This window comes from Lampetra fluviatilis, unplaced genomic scaffold (genome assembly GCF_964198595.1).
Source record: "Lampetra fluviatilis unplaced genomic scaffold, kcLamFluv1.1 SCAFFOLD_231, whole genome shotgun sequence".
Taxonomy (NCBI): Eukaryota; Metazoa; Chordata; class Hyperoartia; order Petromyzontiformes; family Petromyzontidae; genus Lampetra; species Lampetra fluviatilis.
Genome location: NW_027620674.1, coordinates 24,091 through 44,471, shown reverse-complemented (window position 1 = coordinate 44,471; position 20,381 = coordinate 24,091). Strand labels below are relative to the sequence as shown.

General features: G+C 55.9%; 1 protein-coding gene across 1 annotated transcript in view; it reads right to left on the bottom strand.

Moving 5' to 3' along the window:
• Positions 1-20,381, bottom strand: part of LOC144954242 (transient receptor potential cation channel subfamily M member 3-like) — a gene marked incomplete at its 5' end in the record, with an annotated part of 67,123 nt that overhangs the window by 23,798 nt on the left and 22,944 nt on the right. Inside the window, 5 exons of the mRNA XM_078884780.1 lie at positions 7,175-7,349; positions 9,769-10,020; positions 13,115-13,243; positions 14,443-14,661; positions 15,513-15,671. Of these exons, the coding sequence (XP_078740906.1) occupies positions 7,175-7,349; positions 9,769-10,020; positions 13,115-13,243; positions 14,443-14,661; positions 15,513-15,671 (934 nt within the window). The remainder of the gene's footprint in view (positions 1-7,174; positions 7,350-9,768; positions 10,021-13,114; positions 13,244-14,442; positions 14,662-15,512; positions 15,672-20,381) is intronic.

The following is a 20,381-nucleotide window of genomic DNA, read 5'->3' as shown; positions in this document are numbered from 1 at the left end:
CCGTCATCATCGTCACCATCGTCGCCGCCGTCACCACCGTCACCACCGTCACCATCATCGCCGCCGTCACCGCCGTCACCATCGTCACCATCGTCACCATCGTCACCGCCGTCACCGCCGTCACCATCGTCACCACCGTCACCGCCGTCACCACCGTCACCACCGTCACCACCGTCACCATCGTCACCATCGTCACCATCGTCACCGCCGTCACCACCGTCACCACCGTCACCACCGTCACCACCGTCACCACCGTCACCACCGTCACCACCGTCACCATCGTCACCACCGTCACCATCGTCACCACCGTCACCACCATCACCACCTCCACCACCTCCACCACCGTCACCACCGTCACCACCTCCACCACCTTCACCACCTCCACCACCTCCACCACCGTCACCACCTCCACCACCTCCACCACCGTTACTTCCACCACCTCCACCACCTCCACCACCGTCACCACCTCCACCACCTCCACCACTTCCACCACCTCCACCACCACCACCTCCACCACCTCCACCACCACCACCACCCCCGTCCCACCCCTTGTCTCCCCCACCCCCGTGTCTCACCCCCCCGTGTCCTCTCCCCCCCCCGTGTCTCACCTCTCCCCCGTGTCTCACCTACCCCGTGTCTCACCCCTCCCCTGTGTCTCACCCCCCCCCCGTGTCTCACTCACCCCCCCCCGTGTCTCCCCCCCCACCCCCGTGTCTCCCCCCCCCCCCCCGTGTCTCTCTCCCCTCCCTCCCCCCCCCCCTCCTGAAACTCACGGTTAATCTCCATAGCAAACACTGACGGTGATGGTGTTGATGATGTTGTTGATGTTGTTGATGTTGGTGGTGATGGTGACGATGTTCGGGTCGATTCGGTGTTGCCGGTGAGACACGCGCGGCGAGAGAGACACACTCGGTCACTCAGAGCCAGCCACCCCCAGCCACCCCCAGCGTGGGGGTAGAGACAGAGATGGGGGGGGGGGACACTCAAAACAAAATCATAAGTGAGGGGGTGGGGGGCCGGTCGTGATCTTGTCAATGTCAACGTTTCATTGTCGGGATGCAGGAGGATGATCGTCTCAGCTAAAGACGGCGGCTGGTGTTGCGACTGAAAGGGTCGTGATCGATTATTTTGTTATTTTTCTCCCGACGTGACTTTTACCGAAAGATTGAAAGATTTTGGAGGATTTTTGTTGGTGATGGCGATGATCGGTGGTGGTGGTGGTGGTGATGGTGGTGGTGGTGGTGATGGTGGTGGTGATGGTGGTGGTGGTGGTGGTGGTGATGGTGGTGGTGATGGTGGTGGTGGTGGTGGTGGTGATGGTGGTGGTGATGGTGGTGATGATGGTGGTGGTGATGGTGGTGATGGTGATGATGGTGGTGGTGGTGATGGTGGTGATGGTGGTGGTGATGGTGGTGGTGGTGGTGGTGATGGTGATGATGGTGGTGGTGGTGATGGTGGTGATGGTGGTGGTGATGGTGATGGTGGTGGTGGTGATGGTGGTGATGGTGATGATGGTGGTGGTGGTGATGGTGGTGATGGTGGTGGTGGTGGTGATGGTGGTGGTGGTGATGGTGGTGATGATGGTGGTGGTGATGGTGATGATGGTGGTGGTGGTGATGGTGGTGATGGTGGTGGTGATGGTGGTGGTGATGGTGGTGATGATGGTGATGATGGTGGTGATGGTGATGATGGTGGTGGTGATGGTGGTGATGGTGATGGTGGTGATGATGGTGATGATGGTGGTGGTGATGGTGATGGTGGTGATGGTGATGATGGTGGTGGTGATGGTGGTGTTGATGGTGGTGATGATGGTGATGATGATGGTGGTGGTGACGGTGGTGGTGACGATGGTGGTGATGATGGTGGTGATGATGGTGGTGATGATGGTGGTGGTGATGGTGGTGATGATGGTGGTAATGATGGTGATGGTGGTGATGGTGATGATGGTGGTGGTGATGGTGGTGTTGATGGTGGTGGTGATGATGGTGGTGGTGATGATGGCGATGATGGCGATGGTGGTGATGATGGCGATGGTGGTGATGGTGGTGATGGTGGTGGTGATGGTGGTGATGGTGGTGATGGTGGTGGTGGTGATGGTGGTGATGGTGGTGATGATGGTGATGGTGGTGATGGTGGTGATGGTGGTGATGATGGTGATGGTGGTTATGGTGGTGATGGTGGTGGTGATGGTGGTGGTGATGATGGTGGTGGTGATGGTGATGATGGTGGTGGTGATGGTGGTGATAATGGTGATAATGGTGGTGATGGTGGTGATGATGTTGATGGTGGTGGTGATGGTGGTGGTGGTGACGACGATGATGATGGCGATGATGGCGGTGATGATGATGACGAATCGTGGCGATGGTCGAAATGGCGGAAATTAGAAAATATTTGTCGAAATCAGGCGATCGAAATCAGGCAGTCGGAATCACGTAATAGAATTTACATAATCGAAATTACGTAATCCAAATCACGCAATCGAAATCTCGCGATAAAAATAATGTAATCGAAATCAAGTAATCGAAATCACATAATCGAAATCACGTCATCAAAGTCACGTCATCAAAATCATATCGTCGAAATCACATAATCAAAATCATATAATCAAAATCAGGTAATCAAATCATGCAATCAAAATCACATAATCAAAATCAGGTAATCAAATCATGCAATCAAAATCACATAATCAAAGTCATGCAATCAAAATCACATAATCAAAATCATGTAATCAAAATCTTATCATCAAAATCACATAATCAAAATCATATCAAAATCAGGTAATCAAATCATGCAATGAAAATCACAATCAAAACCATGTAAAAAAAATCATAGATGTGTATAACAATAAAAACCAGACGCGTTCCAAATCATGATTACAATCTCGCCGATTTCGGGATCGTAATCAGTGCTGGGAAAAAAATCAAATCACGCGATCAACAATCTGAAACAAGGACATCGTCACTCACAATCAACCCAGATTACAATCAGAGAAATCATAAAGATCACACAAAACATGAAACGTGGTCACGGTGCAGGGAACGTGATTTGGGGAATGATCAGCAGCATCAGCAGCAGCATCAGCAGCATCATCAGCATCAGCAGCATCAGCAGCAGCATCATCAGCATCATCATCAGCAGCATCAGCATCATCATCAGCATCATCATCAGCAGCAGCATCATCAGCAGCAGCAGCAGCATCATCATCAGCACCACCACCAGCATCAGCAGCAGCATCAGCATCATCAGCAGCAGCATCATCAGCATCATCAGCAGCATCAGCATCAGCATTATCATCATCAACAGCATCATCAGCATCATCAGCAGCATCAGCATTATCATCATCATCAACAGCATCATCAGCACCACCTTCATCAGCATCATCACCATCACTATCATCAGCATCATCAGCAGCATCAGAATTATCATCAGCATCAGCACCACCATCATCAGCATTGGCAGCATCAGCAGCAGCATCAGCAGCATCATCAGCACTATCATCATCACCATCATCACCAACATCCCCATCACTATCATCAGCATCATCATCAGCAACATCAGCAGCAGCATCAGCAGCATTATCATCATCATCAGCAGCATCATCAGCAACACCATCATCAGCATCATCATCATCAGCAGCAGCATTATCATCATCATCAGCAGCAGCATCAGCATCATCATCAGCACCAGCATCATCAGCACCACCATCATCAGCATCATCATCATCAGCATCATCAGCATCATCATCAGCATCAGCACCACCATCATCAGCATCATCAGCATCATCATCAGCATCATCAGCATCATCATCAGCATCATCATCACTATCATCATTAGCATCATTAGCAGCATCATCATCATCAGCATCATCAGCACTATCATCATCACCATCATCACCATCATCACTATCATCATCATCATCAGCATCATCATCAGCATCATCATCACTATCATGACTATCATCATCATCATCAGCATCATCAGCAGTATCATCACTATTGTAGTAACGCTTATGACTCGTTCACACCGGAGTTGGAGGCACACTTGTTTATTTAACACCAACGTTGTGACATACACATTTGAGGGGGTATCGGCCCCCCTCACCCGTCTATCTGAGGACACACCTCTAGGCTAACCCTAGCCTGCCTCTGAGTCCTCCTCTAATGGGCTAGGGGAGGCTATCTTGGCCCGACACTGGTCAGTCGGGCCCGGTACCCAGAGTCCAGACCAGCACTGGCTCTGGCTCTGGTACCACGCCACTGGCTCGAGCCTGCGCGGTCCTGATAAGGACGGCGTACCAGGGGGAGTCCAGGGCTCTATCTCAGACGTCTTCCGCCTCCTCTTCTTTAGCTAAACATCACTCCCGAGCCCCCCGATACATTCCCCTTTTATACACCCCCCTCCCTGAGGGGTGGGGCCCCGGGGGATCGTAACGTCCGAAGCGCGGACGTCGTAGAGGCCACCTGCCCGTGCACTCACGTAGCCCTGCCATAGGCTGCCATGCATAACGGGCTCTCTGTAACAGCCCTACACTATCATCAGCATCATCATCTTCAGCATCATCTGCAGTATCATCATCATCAGCATCATCAGCAGCATCATCATCAGTATCATCAGCATCATCAGCAGCAGCAGCATCAGCAGCAGCATTATCATCATCAGCAGCATCAGCATCAGCATCATCATCAGCACCACCATCATCAGCAACAGCACCACCATCAGCAGCAGCATCAGCATCATCATCAGCACCATCATCACCATCATCGCCAACATCACCATCACTATCATCAGCATCATCATCATCATCAGCAGCAGTATCATCATAATCATCAGCATCATCATCATCAGCAGCAGCAGCATCATTATCAGCAGCATCATCATCAGCAGCATCAGCAGGAGCAGCATCAGCAGCAGCAGCATTATCATCATCATCAGCAGCATCATCAGCATCATCATCAGCAGCAGCAGCATCATTATCAGCAGCATCATCATCAGCAGCATCAGCAGGAGCAGCATCAGCAGCATCGGCACCACCATCATCATCAGCAGCATCATCATCAGCATCAGCACCATCATCAGCATCAGCACCATCATCATCATCAGCAGCAGCATCATCATCATCATCATGCGAAAGTGAGAGCACAGAAGAAGATGATAAGGAAGCAATTAGACACAGTGGTGATGCTGCTGATTATGCTGATGATGATGCCGATGATGATGATGATTATTGTGCTGATGATGATATCACTTTCACTCCCCACCCACCCACTCAACCACCCACCCACCCACTCACGCACCCACCCACTCACTCACTCACCCACCCAACCACCCACTCACTCACCCACTCACCCACCCACCCACTCAACCACCCACCCACCCACCCACTCACCCACCCACCCACTCACGCACCCACCCACCCACTCACACACCCACCCACCCACCCACCCACCACTCACTCACTCACTCACTCACACACCCACCCACCCACCCACTCACTCACACACCCACCCACCCACCCACCCACCCACCCCACCCACTCACTCACCCACCCACTCACCCACCCACCCACCCACTCACCCACCCACCCACTCACCCACCCACCCACCCACCCACTCACCCACCCACCCACCCACTCATCCACCCACTCACCCACCCACCCACTCAACCACCCACCCACCCACCCACCCACTCACGCACCCACCCACCCACTCACACACCCACCCACCCACTCACTCACTCACACACCCACCCACCCACCCACCCACTCACTCACTCACACACCCACCCACCCACCCACTCACTCACCCACCCACTCACCCACCCACCCACCCACTCACACACCCACCCACCCACCCACTCACTCACTCACACACCCACCCACCCACTCACTCACTCACACACCCACCCACCCACCCACTCACTCACACACCCACCCACCCACCCACTCACTCACTCACCCACCCACTCACCCACCCCCTCACTCACCCACCCACCCACCCACTCATCCACCCACTCACACACCCACTCACCCACCCACCCACTCACTCACACACCCACCCACCCACCCACCCACCCACCCACTCACTCACCCACCCACTCACCCACCCACCCACCCACTCACCCACCCACCCACTCACCCACCCACCCACCCACCCACTCACCCACCCACCCACCCACTCATCCACCCACTCACCCACCCACCCACTCAACCACCCACCCACCCACCCACCCACTCACGCACCCACCCACCCACTCACACACCCACCCACCCACTCACTCACTCACACACCCACCCACCCACCCACCCACTCACTCACTCACACACCCACCCACCCACCCACTCACTCACCCACCCACTCACCCACCCACCCACCCACTCACACACCCACCCACCCACCCACTCACTCACTCACACACCCACCCACCCACTCACTCACTCACACACCCACCCACCCACCCACTCACTCACTCACACACCCACCCACCCACCCACTCACTCACTCACCCACCCACTCACCCACCCCCTCACTCACCCACCCACCCACCCACTCATCCACCCACTCACACACCCACTCACTCACTCACCCACCCACCCACCCACTCACTCACCCACCCACCCACTCACTCACCCACCCACCCACCCACTCACCCACCCACCCACCCACTCACCCACCCACCCACCCACTCACCCACCCACCCACTCACCCACCCACTCACCCACCCACTCACCCACCCACCCACTCACCCACCCACTCACACACCCACCCACCCACCCACCCACTCACCCACCCACTCACCCACCCACCCACTCATCCACCCACTCACACACCCACCCACCCACTCACCCACCCACCCACCCACCCACTCACCCACCCACCCACCCACCCACTCACCCACCCACCCACCCACTCACACACCCACCCACCCACCCACTCACTCACCCACCCACCCACCCACCCACTCATCCACCCACTCACACACCCACCCACCCACCCACTCACTCACTCACCCACCCACCCACCCACTCACTCACCCACCCACTCACCCACCCACCCACTCACCCACCCACCCACCCATACACCCACCCACCCACCCCCCCACCCCACCCACCCACCCACCCCCCCACACACCCACCCACCCACCCACCCCCCGCTCTTACTGTGCACTTTGCTCTTACGGTCAATCTGGTCAGCGAACACCTCCCCGTAGATCATCCAGTAGGGCATGTAGAAGATGTTCCTGGCCAGGCGCCACGTGGGCTCTTCGTCGGGGTGCAGGATCGCCTGCCTCGCCACGCCGAAACTCATCAGCACCACGAGCATGATGATGACGAAGTACAACATGTCGATCATCTGGTGGGGGGGTGGGTGGGGAGAGAGGTGGGTGGGTGGGTTAGTGGGTGGGTGGGTGGGTGAGTGGGTGAGTGGGTGGGTTAGTGGGTGGGTGAGTGATTGGTGAGTGGGTGAGTGAGTGAGTGAGTGGGTGGGTGAGTGGGTGAGTGAGTGGGTGGGTTAGTGAGTGGGTGGGTGGGTGGGTTAGTGAGTGGGTGGGTGGGTGGGTGGGTGAGTGAGTGGGTGGGTGAGTGGGTGGGTTGGTGAGTGGGTGGGTGGGTGAGTGGGTGAGTGGGTGGGTGGGTGAGTGGGTGGGTGGGTGGGTGAGTGGGTGAGTGGGTGAGTGAGTGGGTGGGTGGGTGAGTGGGTGGGTGGGTGGGTGAGTGGGTGAGTGGGTGAGTGAGTGGGTGAGTGGGTGAGTGGGTGGGTGGGTGAGAGGGTGGGTGGGTGAGTGAGTGGGTGAGTGGGTGGGTGAGTGGGTGGGTGGGTGGGTGAGTGGGTGAGTGGGTGGGTTAGTGGGTGGGTGAGTGATTGGTGAGTGGGTGAGTGGGTGAGTGAGTGGGTGGGTGGGTGGGTGGGTGAGTGGGTGGGTGGGTGAGTTGGTGAGTGGGTGGGTGAGTGGGTGGGTGAGTGAGTTGGTGAGTGGGTGAGTGGGTGGGTTGGTGAGTGGGTGGGTGAGTGAGTTGGTGAGTGCATGATGATGACGAAGTACAGCATGTCGATCATCTGGTGGGTGGGTGGTGGGTGGGTGGGGAGAGAGGTGAGTGGGTGGGTTAGTGGGTGGGTGAGTGAGTGGGTGAGTGGGTGGGTGGGGTGAGTGGGTGAGTGAGTGGGTGAGTGGGTGGGTGGGTGGGTGAGTGGGTGGGTGGGTGGGTGGGTGAGTGATTGATTGGGTGAGTGAGTGAGCGACTGCGTGGCTGAGTGAGTGGGTGAGCGAGCGAGCGAGTGGATGAGTGAGTGGATGTGTGAGCGAGTGAGTGAGTGGATGAGTGAGTGAGCGAGTGAATGTGAGTGATCGAGTGCGTGGGTGAGTGAGTGGGTGAGTGAGTGAGTGGGTGAGTGGGTGAGTGAGTGAGTGGGTGAGTGAGTGGATGTGTGAGTGAGTGAGTGAGTGGATGAGTGCCTGAGTGAACGAGTGCGTGGGTGAGTGAGTGAGCGAGTGGATGAGTGAGTGGATGTGTGAGTGAGTGAGTGAGTGGATGAGTGAGTGAGTGGATGAGTGAGTGAGCGAGTGAATGTGAGTGATCGAGTGCGTGGGTGAGTGAGTGGGTGAGTGAGTGAGTGGGTGAGTGGGTGAGTGAGTGAGTGGGTGAGTGAGTGGATGTGTGAGTGAGTGAGTGAGTGGATGAGTGCCTGAGTGAACGAGTGCGTGGGTGAGTGAGTGAGCGAGTGGATGAGTGAGTGGATGAGTGAGTGAGTGAGTGGGCGAGTGAACGAGTGCATGGGTGAGTGAGTGAGTGAGTGAATGGGTGAGTGAACGAGTGCGTGGGTGAGTGAGTGAGTGAGTGAATGGGTGAGTGAGCGAGTGAGTGGATGAGTGCGTGAGTGAATGTGTGAGTGAACGAGTGCGTGGGTGAGTGAGCGAGTGAGTGGGTGAGTGAGTGAGTGAGTGAGCGGGTGAGTGAGTGAGTTGATGTGTGATCGAGTGAATGTGTGAGTGAACGAGTGCGTGGGTGAGTGAACGAGTGCGTGGGTGAGTGAGTGAGTGAGTGAGTGAATGGGTGAGTGAGCGAGTGAGTGGATGAGTGCGTGAGTGGGTGAGTGAGTGGGTGAGTTTGTGAGTGAGTGAACGAGTGCGTGGGTGAGTGAGTGAGTGAGTGAGCGGGTGAGCGGGTGAGTGAGTGAGTTGATGTGTGAGCGAGTGAATGTGTGAGTGAACGAGTGCGTGGGTGAGTGAACGAGTGCGTGGGTGAGTGAGTGAGTGAGTGAATGGGTGAGTGAGCGAGTGAGTGGATGAGTGCGTGAGTGGGTGAGTGAGTGGGTGAGTTTGTGAGTGAGTGAACGAGTGCGTGGGTGAGTGAGTGAGTGAATGGGTGAGTGAACGAGTGCGTGGGTGAGTGAACGAGTGCGTGGGTGAGTGAACGAGTGCCTGGGTGAGTGAGCGAGTGAGTGGATGAGTGTGTGAGTGAATGTGTGAGTGAACGAGTGCGTGGGTGAGTGAACGAGTGCGTGGGTGAGTGAGTGAGTGAATGGGTGAGTGAGCGAGTGAGTGAACGAGTGCGTGGGTGAGTGGGTGAGTGAGTGAGTGAGTGAATGGGTGAGTGAGCGAGTGAGTGGGTGAATGGTTGGTTGGATTAGTGAGTGAGTGGATGAGTGAGCGAGTGGGTGAGTGAGCGAGTGGGTGAGTGAGTGGGTGAGTGAGCGGGCGAGTGAACGAGTGCGTGCGTGAGCGAGCGAGCGAGCGGACGAACGAGCGAGCGAGCGAGCGTGCTGCCCTCACCATCTTGCCGATCATCATGACGTAGGGCCCCAGGTACTTGTTGACGCCGAAAATGTCGAGCAGGCGAATGTACCAGAAGATGATGTCCACGCAGTAGATGACGCGTCCGTAGCTCATGAAGGGCTGGTCCTGGAGTCTGAGCGAGACCCCCATCACGAACACGGTGATGGCGACAGCGTCCGTGATGTTCCAGTACTCCTGCAGCCAGACCTTGACCTTCTGGGAGAGCTTGCCGGGCTCCGACATCACGATCTGAGACGCCATCGGGGATGGAGGTGAGAGATGGTGGGGTTGGTGAGAGATGGAGGAGGTGGAGATGGAGGAGGTGGAGGAGGTGGAGGAGGTGGAGGTGGAGGAGGTGGAGGAGGAGGTGGAGGAGGAGGTGGAGGAGGAGGTTAAGAGATGGAGGAGGTGGAGGTGGAGGAGGTGGAGGGGGTGGAGGAGGTGGAGATGGTGGAGGAGGTGGTGGAGGAGGAGGTGGAGGAGGTGGAGGAGGTGGAGATGGTGGAGGTAGAGGAGGAGGAGGTGGAGGAGGTGGAGGAGGTGAAGGAGGTGGAGGAGGTGGAGATGGTGGAGGAGGTGGAGGAGGTGGAGGAGGAGGTGGAGGAGGAGGAGGTGGAGGAGGTGGAGGAGGAGGAGGAGGTGGAGGTGGAGGAGGAGGAGGTGGAGGAGGTGGAGATGGTGGAGGAGGTGGAGGAGGTGGAGGAGGAGGTGGAGGAGGAGATGGTGGAGGAGGTGAGAGATGGAGGAGGTGGATGAGGAGGTGGAGGAGGAGGGGGTGGAGGAGGTGGAGGAGGTGAGTAATGAGAAAGATGGAGGAGTTGATGGTGATTGCGATGATGATGGTGATGATGGTGATGATGATGATGTTGATGTTAGTGGTGAGGATGTAGGCGATGATGATGATGGTGATGGTGGTGATGATGATGATGATGATGTTGATGTTAGTGGTCAGGATGTAGGCGATGATGATGATGGTGATGATGATGGTGGTGATGATGATGATGATGATGTTGATGTCTTACCTCCCGGACCTTTCTCTAGCGCCATTGTGAGGATGTAGGCGATGATGATGGTGGTAATGTTGATGATGGTGGTGTTGGTAGTGGTGATGATGATGATGTTAGTGGTGATGATGATGTTGATGATGATGTTGATGGTGATGTTGATGTTAGTGGTGATGATGATGATGGTGGTGGTGATGGTGGTGGTGATGATGATGATGTTAGTGGTGATGATGATGATGTTGATGATGATGTTGATGTTAGTGGTGTTGATGATGATGATGTTGATGTCTTACTCACCTCTCGGACTTTCTCCAGCGCCATGGTGAGGATGTAGGCGATGATGTTGATGGTGATGGTGATGATGGCAGTGATGATAGTGATGATGATGATGTCTCACCTCCCGGACCTTCTCGAGCGCCATGGTGAGGATGTAGGCGATGATGATGATGATGTTAGTGGTGATGATGATGATGATGTTGATGGTGATGGTAGTGATGATGGTGGTGATGGTGGTGATGTTGATGTTAGTGGTGATGGTGGTGATGTTAGTGATGTCTTACTCACCTCTCGACTTTCTCTAGCGCCATTGTGATGATGATGGTGATGATGATGGTGATGATGTTGATGTTGATAATGATGATGGTAGTGATGATGATGTTGTTGTCTCACCTCCCGGACCTTCTCGAGCGCCATGGTGAGGATGTAGGCGATGATGATGGTGATGGTGATGATGTTGATGATGGTGGTGATGTTAGTGGCGATGATGATGTTGATGATGGTGATGATGATGGTGGTGATGTTGATGATGGTGTTGGTGATGGTGATGATGATGATGGTGATGTTGATGTTGATAATGATGATGATGTTGATGATGATGATGATGATGGTAGTGATGTTGATAATGATGATGTTGATGATGATGATGATGGTAGTGATGTTGATAATGATGATGTTGATGATGATGGTGATGTTGATGTCTCACCTCCCGGACCTTCTCTAGCGCCATGGTGAGGATGTAGGCGATGATGATGGTGGTGATGTTGATGATGGTGGTGGTGATGATGGTGATGATGATGATGTTGATGTTGATAATGATGATGGTGATGATGGTGATGATGATGATGATGGTAGTGATGTTGATAATGATGATGTTGATGATGATGATGGTGATGATGTTGTTGTCTCACCTCCCGGACTTTCTCGAGCGCCATGGTGAGGATGTAGGCGATGATGATGGTGGTGATGTTGATGATGGTGTTGGTGATGATGGTGATGATGATGATGGTGATGTGATGTCGATGATGATGTTGATGATGATGATGTTGTTGTCTCACCTCCGGACTTTCTCGAGCGCCATGGTGAGGATGTAGGCGATGATGATGGTGGTGATGTTGATGATGGTGATGATGATGTTGATGATGATGGTGGTGATGTTGATGTTAGTGGTGATGGTGGTGATGTTAGTGATGTCTTACTCACCTCCCGGACTTTCTCGAGCGCTATGGTGAGGATGTAGGCGATGATGATGGTGATGATGTTGATGATGGTGGTGATGTTAGTGGCGATGATGATGTTGATGATGGTGATGATGATGGTGATGATGATGATGATGATGTTGATGTCTCACCTCCCGGACCTTCTCGAGCGCCATGGTGAGGATGTAGGCGATGATGATGATGGTGATGATGGTAGTGATGGTGGTGATGTTAGTGGTGATGGTGGTGATGTTCGTGATGTCTTACTCACCTCCCGGACCTTCTCGAGCGCCATGGTGAGGATGTAGGCGATGATGATGGTGGTGATGTTGATGATGGTGGTGGTGATGATGGTGATGATGATGATGATGTTGATAATGATGATGGTAGTGATGATGATGATGATGTTGATGATGTTGATGTCTTACTCACCTCTCGGACTTTCTCGAGCGCCATGGTGAGGATGTAGGCGATGATGATGGTGATGGTGATGATGTTGATGATGGTGGTGATGTTAGTGGCGATGATGATGTTGATGATGGTGATGATGATGTTGTTGTCTCACCTCCCGGACTTTCTCGAGCGCCATGGTGAGGATGTAGGCGATGATGATGGTGGTGATGTTGATGATGATGATGGTGATGTTGATGTTGATGATGATGTTGATGTTGATAATGATGATGGTGATGATGATGATGTTAGTGATGTCTTACCTCCCGGACCTTCTCGAGCGCCATGGTGAGGATGTAGGCGATGATGATGGTGGTGATGTTGATGATGATGATGGTGATGTTGATGTTGATGATGATGTTGATGTTGATAATGATGATGGTGATGATGATGATGGTGATGTTGATGTCTCACCTCCCGGACCTTCTCGAGCGCCATGGTGAGGATGTAGGCGATGATGAACGCCTCTTGAGCCGACGGCCACCGCTCCATCCGCACCAACACCACGTAGTTGAACAGCATCAGGTAGGCAACGTAGGCAAGCTGTGACATCATCATCATCACCATCAACATCATCACCATCATCACTATCATCATCATCATCACCATCATCACTATCAGCACTATCATCATCATCACTATCACTATCATCATCATCACTATCATCATCATCACTATCATCATCATCATCATCACTATCATCATCATCATCATCAGCAGCAGCAGCAGCATCACCATCATCACCATCATCACCATCACCATCATCACCATCATCACCATCATCATCATCACCATCATCACCATCACCATCATCACCATCACCATCATCACCATCACCAGCATCATCATCAACATCACCATCATCATCATCACCATCACCAGCATCATCATCATCATCACCACCATCACCATCATCATCATCACCACCATCACCATCATCATCACCAGCATCATCATCACCATCACCAGCATCATCATCATCATCACCAGCATCATCATCATCATCAACACCATCACCATCATCACCATCATCATCATCACCATCACCATCACCAGCATCATCATCATCATCACTATCATCATCATCACCAGCATCATCATCATCATCACCATCATCACCATCACCATCACCAGCATCATCATCATCATCAACATCACCATCATCATCATCACTATCATCATCATCACTATCATCATCATCACCATCATCATCACCATCATCACCATCACCACTAACATCATCATCACCATCATCATCACCATCATCATCACCATCATCACCATCATCATCACTATCATCATCATCACCATCATCACTATCATCATCATCACCATCATCACCATCACCATCATCACCACTAACATCACCATCAGCCCCCCCCCCCCACTCGCTCCCCCTCGCCCCCCCCTCGCCCCCACCTTGAACCCCTCCTCACCCCCCCCCCACCCCCCTCACCCCCCCCCACCCCCCTCACCCCCCCCCACCGCCCTCCCCCTCGCCCCCTCCCTCACCCACCCCTCGCCCCCCCCTCCTCTCCCCCCTCCCTTCCTCACCCTCCCCCCACCCCCCCTCACCCCCCCACCCCCCTCACCCCCCCCCCCCACCGCCCTCACCCCCCCCCCACCGCCCTCCCCCTCGCCCCCTCCCTCACCCACCCCTCGCCCCCCCCCCTCCTCTCCCCCCTCCCTTCCACACCCCCACCCCCCACCCCCCACCGCCCCCCCCCCCCCACGGGCCTCACCGTATGGAACCAGAACTTGACGATGGGGGCGCTGTAGAAGTCGTAGACTTTGTTGAGTAGCGCCATCCCCCTCACCCGCACGCGGGCCCCGCCCCCTCCCACCCCCGCGCCCCCTCCCCCCTCCTCATCGTCCTCACCGGCGCCACCGCCGCCACCACCACCGCCACCGCCAATAAGCGTGTCTCCACAGTGTGGTGGAGGCAGCGTGTCTACGGGGTGCTGGGGGAGGAGAGGGAGGAGAGGGAGGGGAGGGAGGAGAGGGAGGAGAGGGGAGGGAGGGAAAGGAGGGGAGGGAGGGGAGGGGAGGGAGGGGAGGGGAGGGGAGGGGAGGGAGGGGAGGGGAGGGAGGGGAGGGGAGGGAGGGGAGGGGAGGGAGGGAGGGAGGGGAGGGAGGGAGAGAGGGAGGGGAGGGGAGGGAGGGAGGGAGGGAGGGGAGGGAGGGAGGGAGGAGAGGGAGGGAATGAGGGAGGGAGGGGAGGGAGGGAGAGAGGGAGGGAGGAGAGGGAGTGAGGGAGGGAGGGGAGGGAGGGAGAGAGAGAGGGAGGGGAGGGAGGAGAGGAGAGGGAGGAGAGGGGAGTGAGGGAGGGAGGGGAGGGAGGGAGAGAGAGAGGGAGGGGAGGGGAGGGAGAGAGGGAGGAGAGGGAGGGAGGGAGGGAGGGGAGGGAGGGAGGAGAGGGAGGGAATGAGGGAGGGAGGGGAGGGAGGGAGAGAGGGAGGGAGGAGAGGGAGTGAGGGAGGGAGGGGAGGGAGGGAGAGAGAGAGGGAGGGGAGGGAGGAGAGGAGAGGGAGGAGAGGGGAGTGAGGGAGGGAGGAGAGTGTGGCAGTGAGGGAGTGAAGGAGGGGAGTGACGGAGTGATAGAGTGGGGAGGGGAGGGATTCGAGGGAGTGATGGAGTAGAGGGAATGATGGAGTGATGGAGTGATGGAGTAGAGTGAGTACAGGGAGTAGAGTAACAAACACAATCTGCGTGCATCCTTCGAAACCCTGCGAACTCAGAATCTCCCCCCCCCACCCCCCCCCACCCCCCCCCACCCCCCCCACCCCCCCACCCCCACCCCCACCCCCCTCACCTCGTCGTGACGAGGTGCCGGCCTCTGCGGCACCCCCCCGGGTCCGCCCGCCGCATCATCCGGCGTGGCGGAGGGATCGTCGCCGCCCGTGTAGGCGCCCTCGCGCCCACGGTACTCCAGAGCCAGAATGCTGGGAGGGATCAAGATGCCCATGATGACCTGGGGGGGTGGAGGGGGTGGAGGAGGGGGTGGGGGTGGAGGAGGTGGAGGAGGTGGAGGAGGTGGAGGAGCGGGTGGAGGGGGTGGAGGGGGTGGAGGAGGGGGTGGAGGGGGTGGAGGGGGAGGTGGAGGGGGTGGAGGAGGTGGAGGAGGTGGAGGAGGTGGAGGGGGAGGAGGTGAGAAATGAGAGAGATGGAGGAGGTGGTGGAGGAGGAGGTGGTGGAGATGGAGGAGGAGGAGGTGGAGGAGGAGGAGGTGGTGGAGGTGGAGGGGGTGGAGGAGGTGGAGGAGGTGGAGATGGAGGAGATGAAGGAGGAGGTGGAGGAGGTGGTGGAGGGGGTGGAGGAGGTGGAGGGGGTGGAGGTGGAGGGGGTGGAGGGGGTGGAGGAGGTGGAGGAGGTGGAGGAGGTGGAGGGGGTGGAGGTGGTGGAGGAGGAGGGGGTGGAGGTGAGAAATGAGATAGATGGAGGAGGTGGTGGAGGAGGTGGAGGAGGTGGAGGAGGTGGAGGAGGTGGAGGGGGTTGAGGAGGTGGAGGGGGTGGAGGAGGTGGAGGAGGTGGAGGGGGTGGAGGAGGTGGAGGGGGTGGAGGAGGTGGAGGAGGTGGAGGAGTTGGAGGTGGAGGAGGAGGTGGAGGAGGTGGAGGAGGTGGAGGTGGAGGAGGAGGTGGAGGAGGTGGAGGAGGAGGTGGAGGAGGTGGAGGAGGTGGAGGGGGTGGAGGAGGTGGAGGAGGTGGAGGGGGTGGAGGAGGTGGAAGACCAGGTGGTGGAGGAGAAGGTGGAGGACCAGGTGGTGGAGGAGGAGGTGGTGGTGGAGGTGGTGGAGGAGGTGGGGGAGGAAGAGGAGGTGGAGGTGGTACAGAAGGTGGAGGAGGTGGTGAAGGGGGTGGAGGAGGTGGAGGAGGAGGAGGTGGATGAGGAGGAGGTGGAGGAGGTGGAAGAGGTGGTGGAGGTGGAGGGGGTGGAGGAAGAGGTGGATGAGGTGGAGGAGGTGGTGGAGGAGGAGGTGGATGAGGAGGAGGAGGTGGAGGAGGTGGAGGAGGAGGTGGATGAGGTGGAGGAGGAGGTGGAGGAGGTGGAGGGGTTGGAGGTGAGAAATGAGATAGATGGAGGAGGAGGAGGTGGTGGAGGTGGAGGAGGTGGAGGAGGTGGATGAGGTGGAGGAGGAGGGGGTGGAGGTGAGAAATGAGATAGATGGAGGAGGTGGTGGAGGAGGTGGAGGAGGTGGAGGGGGTGGAGGAGGTGGAGGAGGTGGAGGGGGTGGAGGAGGTGGAGGAGGTGGTGGATGAGGAGGAGGTGGAAGACCAGGTGGTGGAGGAGGAGGTGGAGGACCATGTGGTGGAGGAGGAGGTGGTGGTGGAGGTGGTGGAGGAGGTGGGGGAGGAAGAGGAGGTGGAGGTGGTACAGGAGGTGGAGGAGGTGGTGAAGGGGGTGGAGGAGGAGGTGGAGGAGGTGGAGGAGATGGTGGAGGAGGAGGTGGATGAGGAGGAGGTGGAGGAGGTGGAAGAGGTGGTGGAGGTGGAGGGGGTGGAGGAGGAGGTGAAGGGGGTGGAGGAAGAGGTGGATGAGGTGGAAGACCAGGTGGTGGAGGAGAAGGTGGAGGACCAGGTGGTGGAGGAGGAGGTGGTGGTGGAGGTGGTGGAGGAGGTGGGGGAGGAAGAGGAGGTGGAGGTGGTACAGAAGGTGGAGGAGGTGGTGAAGGGGGTGGAGGAGGTGGAGGAGGAGGAGGTGGATGAGGAGGAGGTGGAGGAGGTGGAAGAGGTGGTGGAGGTGGAGGGGGTGGAGGAAGAGGTGGATGAGGTGGAGGAGGTGGTGGAGGAGGAGGTGGATGAGGAGGAGGAGGTGGAGGAGGTGGAGGAGGAGGTGGATGAGGTGGAGGAGGAGGTGGAGGAGGTGGAGGGGTTGGAGGTGAGAAATGAGATAGATGGAGGAGGAGGAGGTGGTGGAGGTGGAGGAGGTGGAGGAGGTGGATGAGGTGGAGGAGGAGGGGGTGGAGGTGAGAATGAGATAGATGGAGGAGGTGGTGGAGGAGGTGGAGGAGGTGGAGGGGGTGGAGGAGGTGGAGGAGGTGGAGGGGGTGGAGGAGGTGGAGGAGGTGGTGGATGAGGAGGAGGTGGAAGACCAGGTGGTGGAGGAGGAGGTGGAGGACCATGTGGTGGAGGAGGAGGTGGTGGTGGAGGTGGTGGAGGAGGTGGGGGAGGAAGAGGAGGTGGAGGTGGTACAGGAGGTGGAGGAGGTGGTGAAGGGGGTGGAGGAGGAGGTGGAGGAGGTGGAGGAGATGGTGGAGGAGGAGGTGGATGAGGAGGAGGTGGAGGAGGTGGAAGAGGTGGTGGAGGTGGAGGGGGTGGAGGAGGAGGTGAAGGGGGTGGAGGAAGAGGTGGATGAGGTGGAGGAGGTGGTGGAGGAGGAGGTGGATGAGGAGGAGGAGGTGGAGGAGGTGGAGGAGGAGGTGGATGAGGTGGAGGAGGAGGTGGAGGGGGTGGAGGGGGTGGAGGAGGTGGAGGAGGTGGAGGAGGTGGATCAGGTGGAGGAGGAGGAGGTGGAGGAGGTTTCCGGTTAACCTTCAGTACTTCCTCAACAGATGTCACCTCAGCCAGTCGCTCACAAGGGGGTGACTTCTTCCTCCAATATTCGAGGTCGCCGCAGCCTCAGCCGGGTCATCGCCACTTTGGCCCGCGATGTTTTCTAGGCCGAGGGATATTTCCTCTCTCCACGGAGACCTCACGGAAATGGTCCGCAAGTCTTTCCCCGAAGGTTGGTGATGGGATAAGAACAGAGATGAGATCTCCGTTCTTTTCCCTAAGGATGGTGATGGGCTAAGAACGGAGATGAGATCTCCGTTCTTTTCCCTAAGGATGGTGATGGGCTAAGAACGGAGATGAGATCTCCATTCTTCCCCTAAGGATGGTGATGGGCTAAGAATGGAGATGAGATCTCCATTCGTTCCCCTAAGGATGGTGATGGGCTAAGAACGGAGATGAGATCTCCATTCTGTCCCCTAAGGATGGTGATGGGCTAAGAATGGAGATGAGATCTCCATTCTTCCCCTAAGGATGGTGATGGGCTAAGAACGGAGATGAGATCTCCATTCTTTTCCCTAAGGATGGTGATGGGCTAAGAACAGAGATGAGATCTCCAATCTCTCCCCTAGGATGGTGATGGGCTAAGAATGGAGATGAGATCTCCATTCTTCCCTAAGGATGGTGATGGGCTAAGAATGGAGATGAGATCTCCATTCTTCCCCTAAGGATGGTGATGGGCTAAGAATGGAGATGAGATCTCCATTCTCTCCCCTAAGGATGGTGATGGGCTAAGAACGGAGATGAGATCTCCATTCTCTCCCCTAAGGATGGTGATGGGCTAAGAATGGAGATGAGATCTCCATTCTCTCCCCTAAGGATGGTGATGGGCTAAGAATGGAGATGAGATCTCCATTCTTCCCCTAAGGATGGTGATGGGCTAAGAACGGAGATGAGATCTCCATTCTTTTCCCTAAGGATGGTGATGGGCTAAGAACAGAGATGAGATCTCCAATCTCTCCCCTAAGGATGGTGATGGGCTAAGAATGGAGATGAGATCTCCATTCTTCCCCTAAGGATGGTGATGGGCTAAGAATGGAGATGAGATCTCCATTCTTCCCCTAAGGATGGTGATGGGCTAAGAATGGAGATGAGATCTCCATTCTCTCCCCTAAGGATGGTGATGGGCTAAGAACGGAGATGAGATCTCCATTCTCTCCCCTAAGGATGGTGATGGGCTAAGAATGGAGATGAGATCTCCATTCTCTCCCCTAAGGATGGTGATGGGCTAAGAACGGAGATGAGATCTCCATTCTTCCCCTAAGGATGGTGATGGGCTAAGAATGGAGATGAGATCTCCATTCTCTCCCCTAAGGATGGTGATGGGCTAAGAACGGAGATGAGATCTCCATTCTTCCCCTAAGGATGGTGATGGGCTAAGAATGGAGATGAGATCTCCATTCGTTCCCCTAAGGATGGTGATGGGCTAAGAACAGAGATGAGATCTCCATTCTGTCCCCTAAGGATGGTGATGGGCTAAGAACGGAGATGAGATCTCCATTCTTCCCCTAAGGATGGTGATGGGCTAAGAACGGAGATGAGATCTCCATTCTTTTCCCTAAGGATGGTGATGGGCTAAGAACAGAGATGAGATCTCCAATCTCTCCCCTAAGGATGGTGATGGGCTAAGAATGGAGATGAGATCTCCATTCTTCCCCTAAGGATGGTGATGGGCTAAGAATGGAGATGAGATCTCCATTCTCTCCCCTAAGGATGGTGATGGGCTAAGAACGGAGATGAGATCTCCATTCTCTCCCCTAAGGATGGTGATGGGCTAAGAATGGAGATGAGATCTCCATTCTTCCCCTAAGGATGGTGATGGGCTAAGAACGGAGATGAGATCTCCATTCTCTCCCCTAAGGATGGTGATGGGCTAAGAACGGAGATGAGATCTCCATTCTCTCCCCTAAGGATGGTGATGGGCTAAGAATGGAGATGAGATCTCCATTCTTCCCCTAAGGATGGTGATGGGCTAAGAATGGAGATGAGATCTCCATTCTCTCCCCTAAGGATGGTGATGGGCTAAGAACGGAGATGAGATCTCCATTCTTCCCCTAAGGATGGTGATGGGCTAAGAATGGAGATGAGATCTCCATTCTCTCCCCTAAGGATGGTGATGGGCTAAGAACGGAGA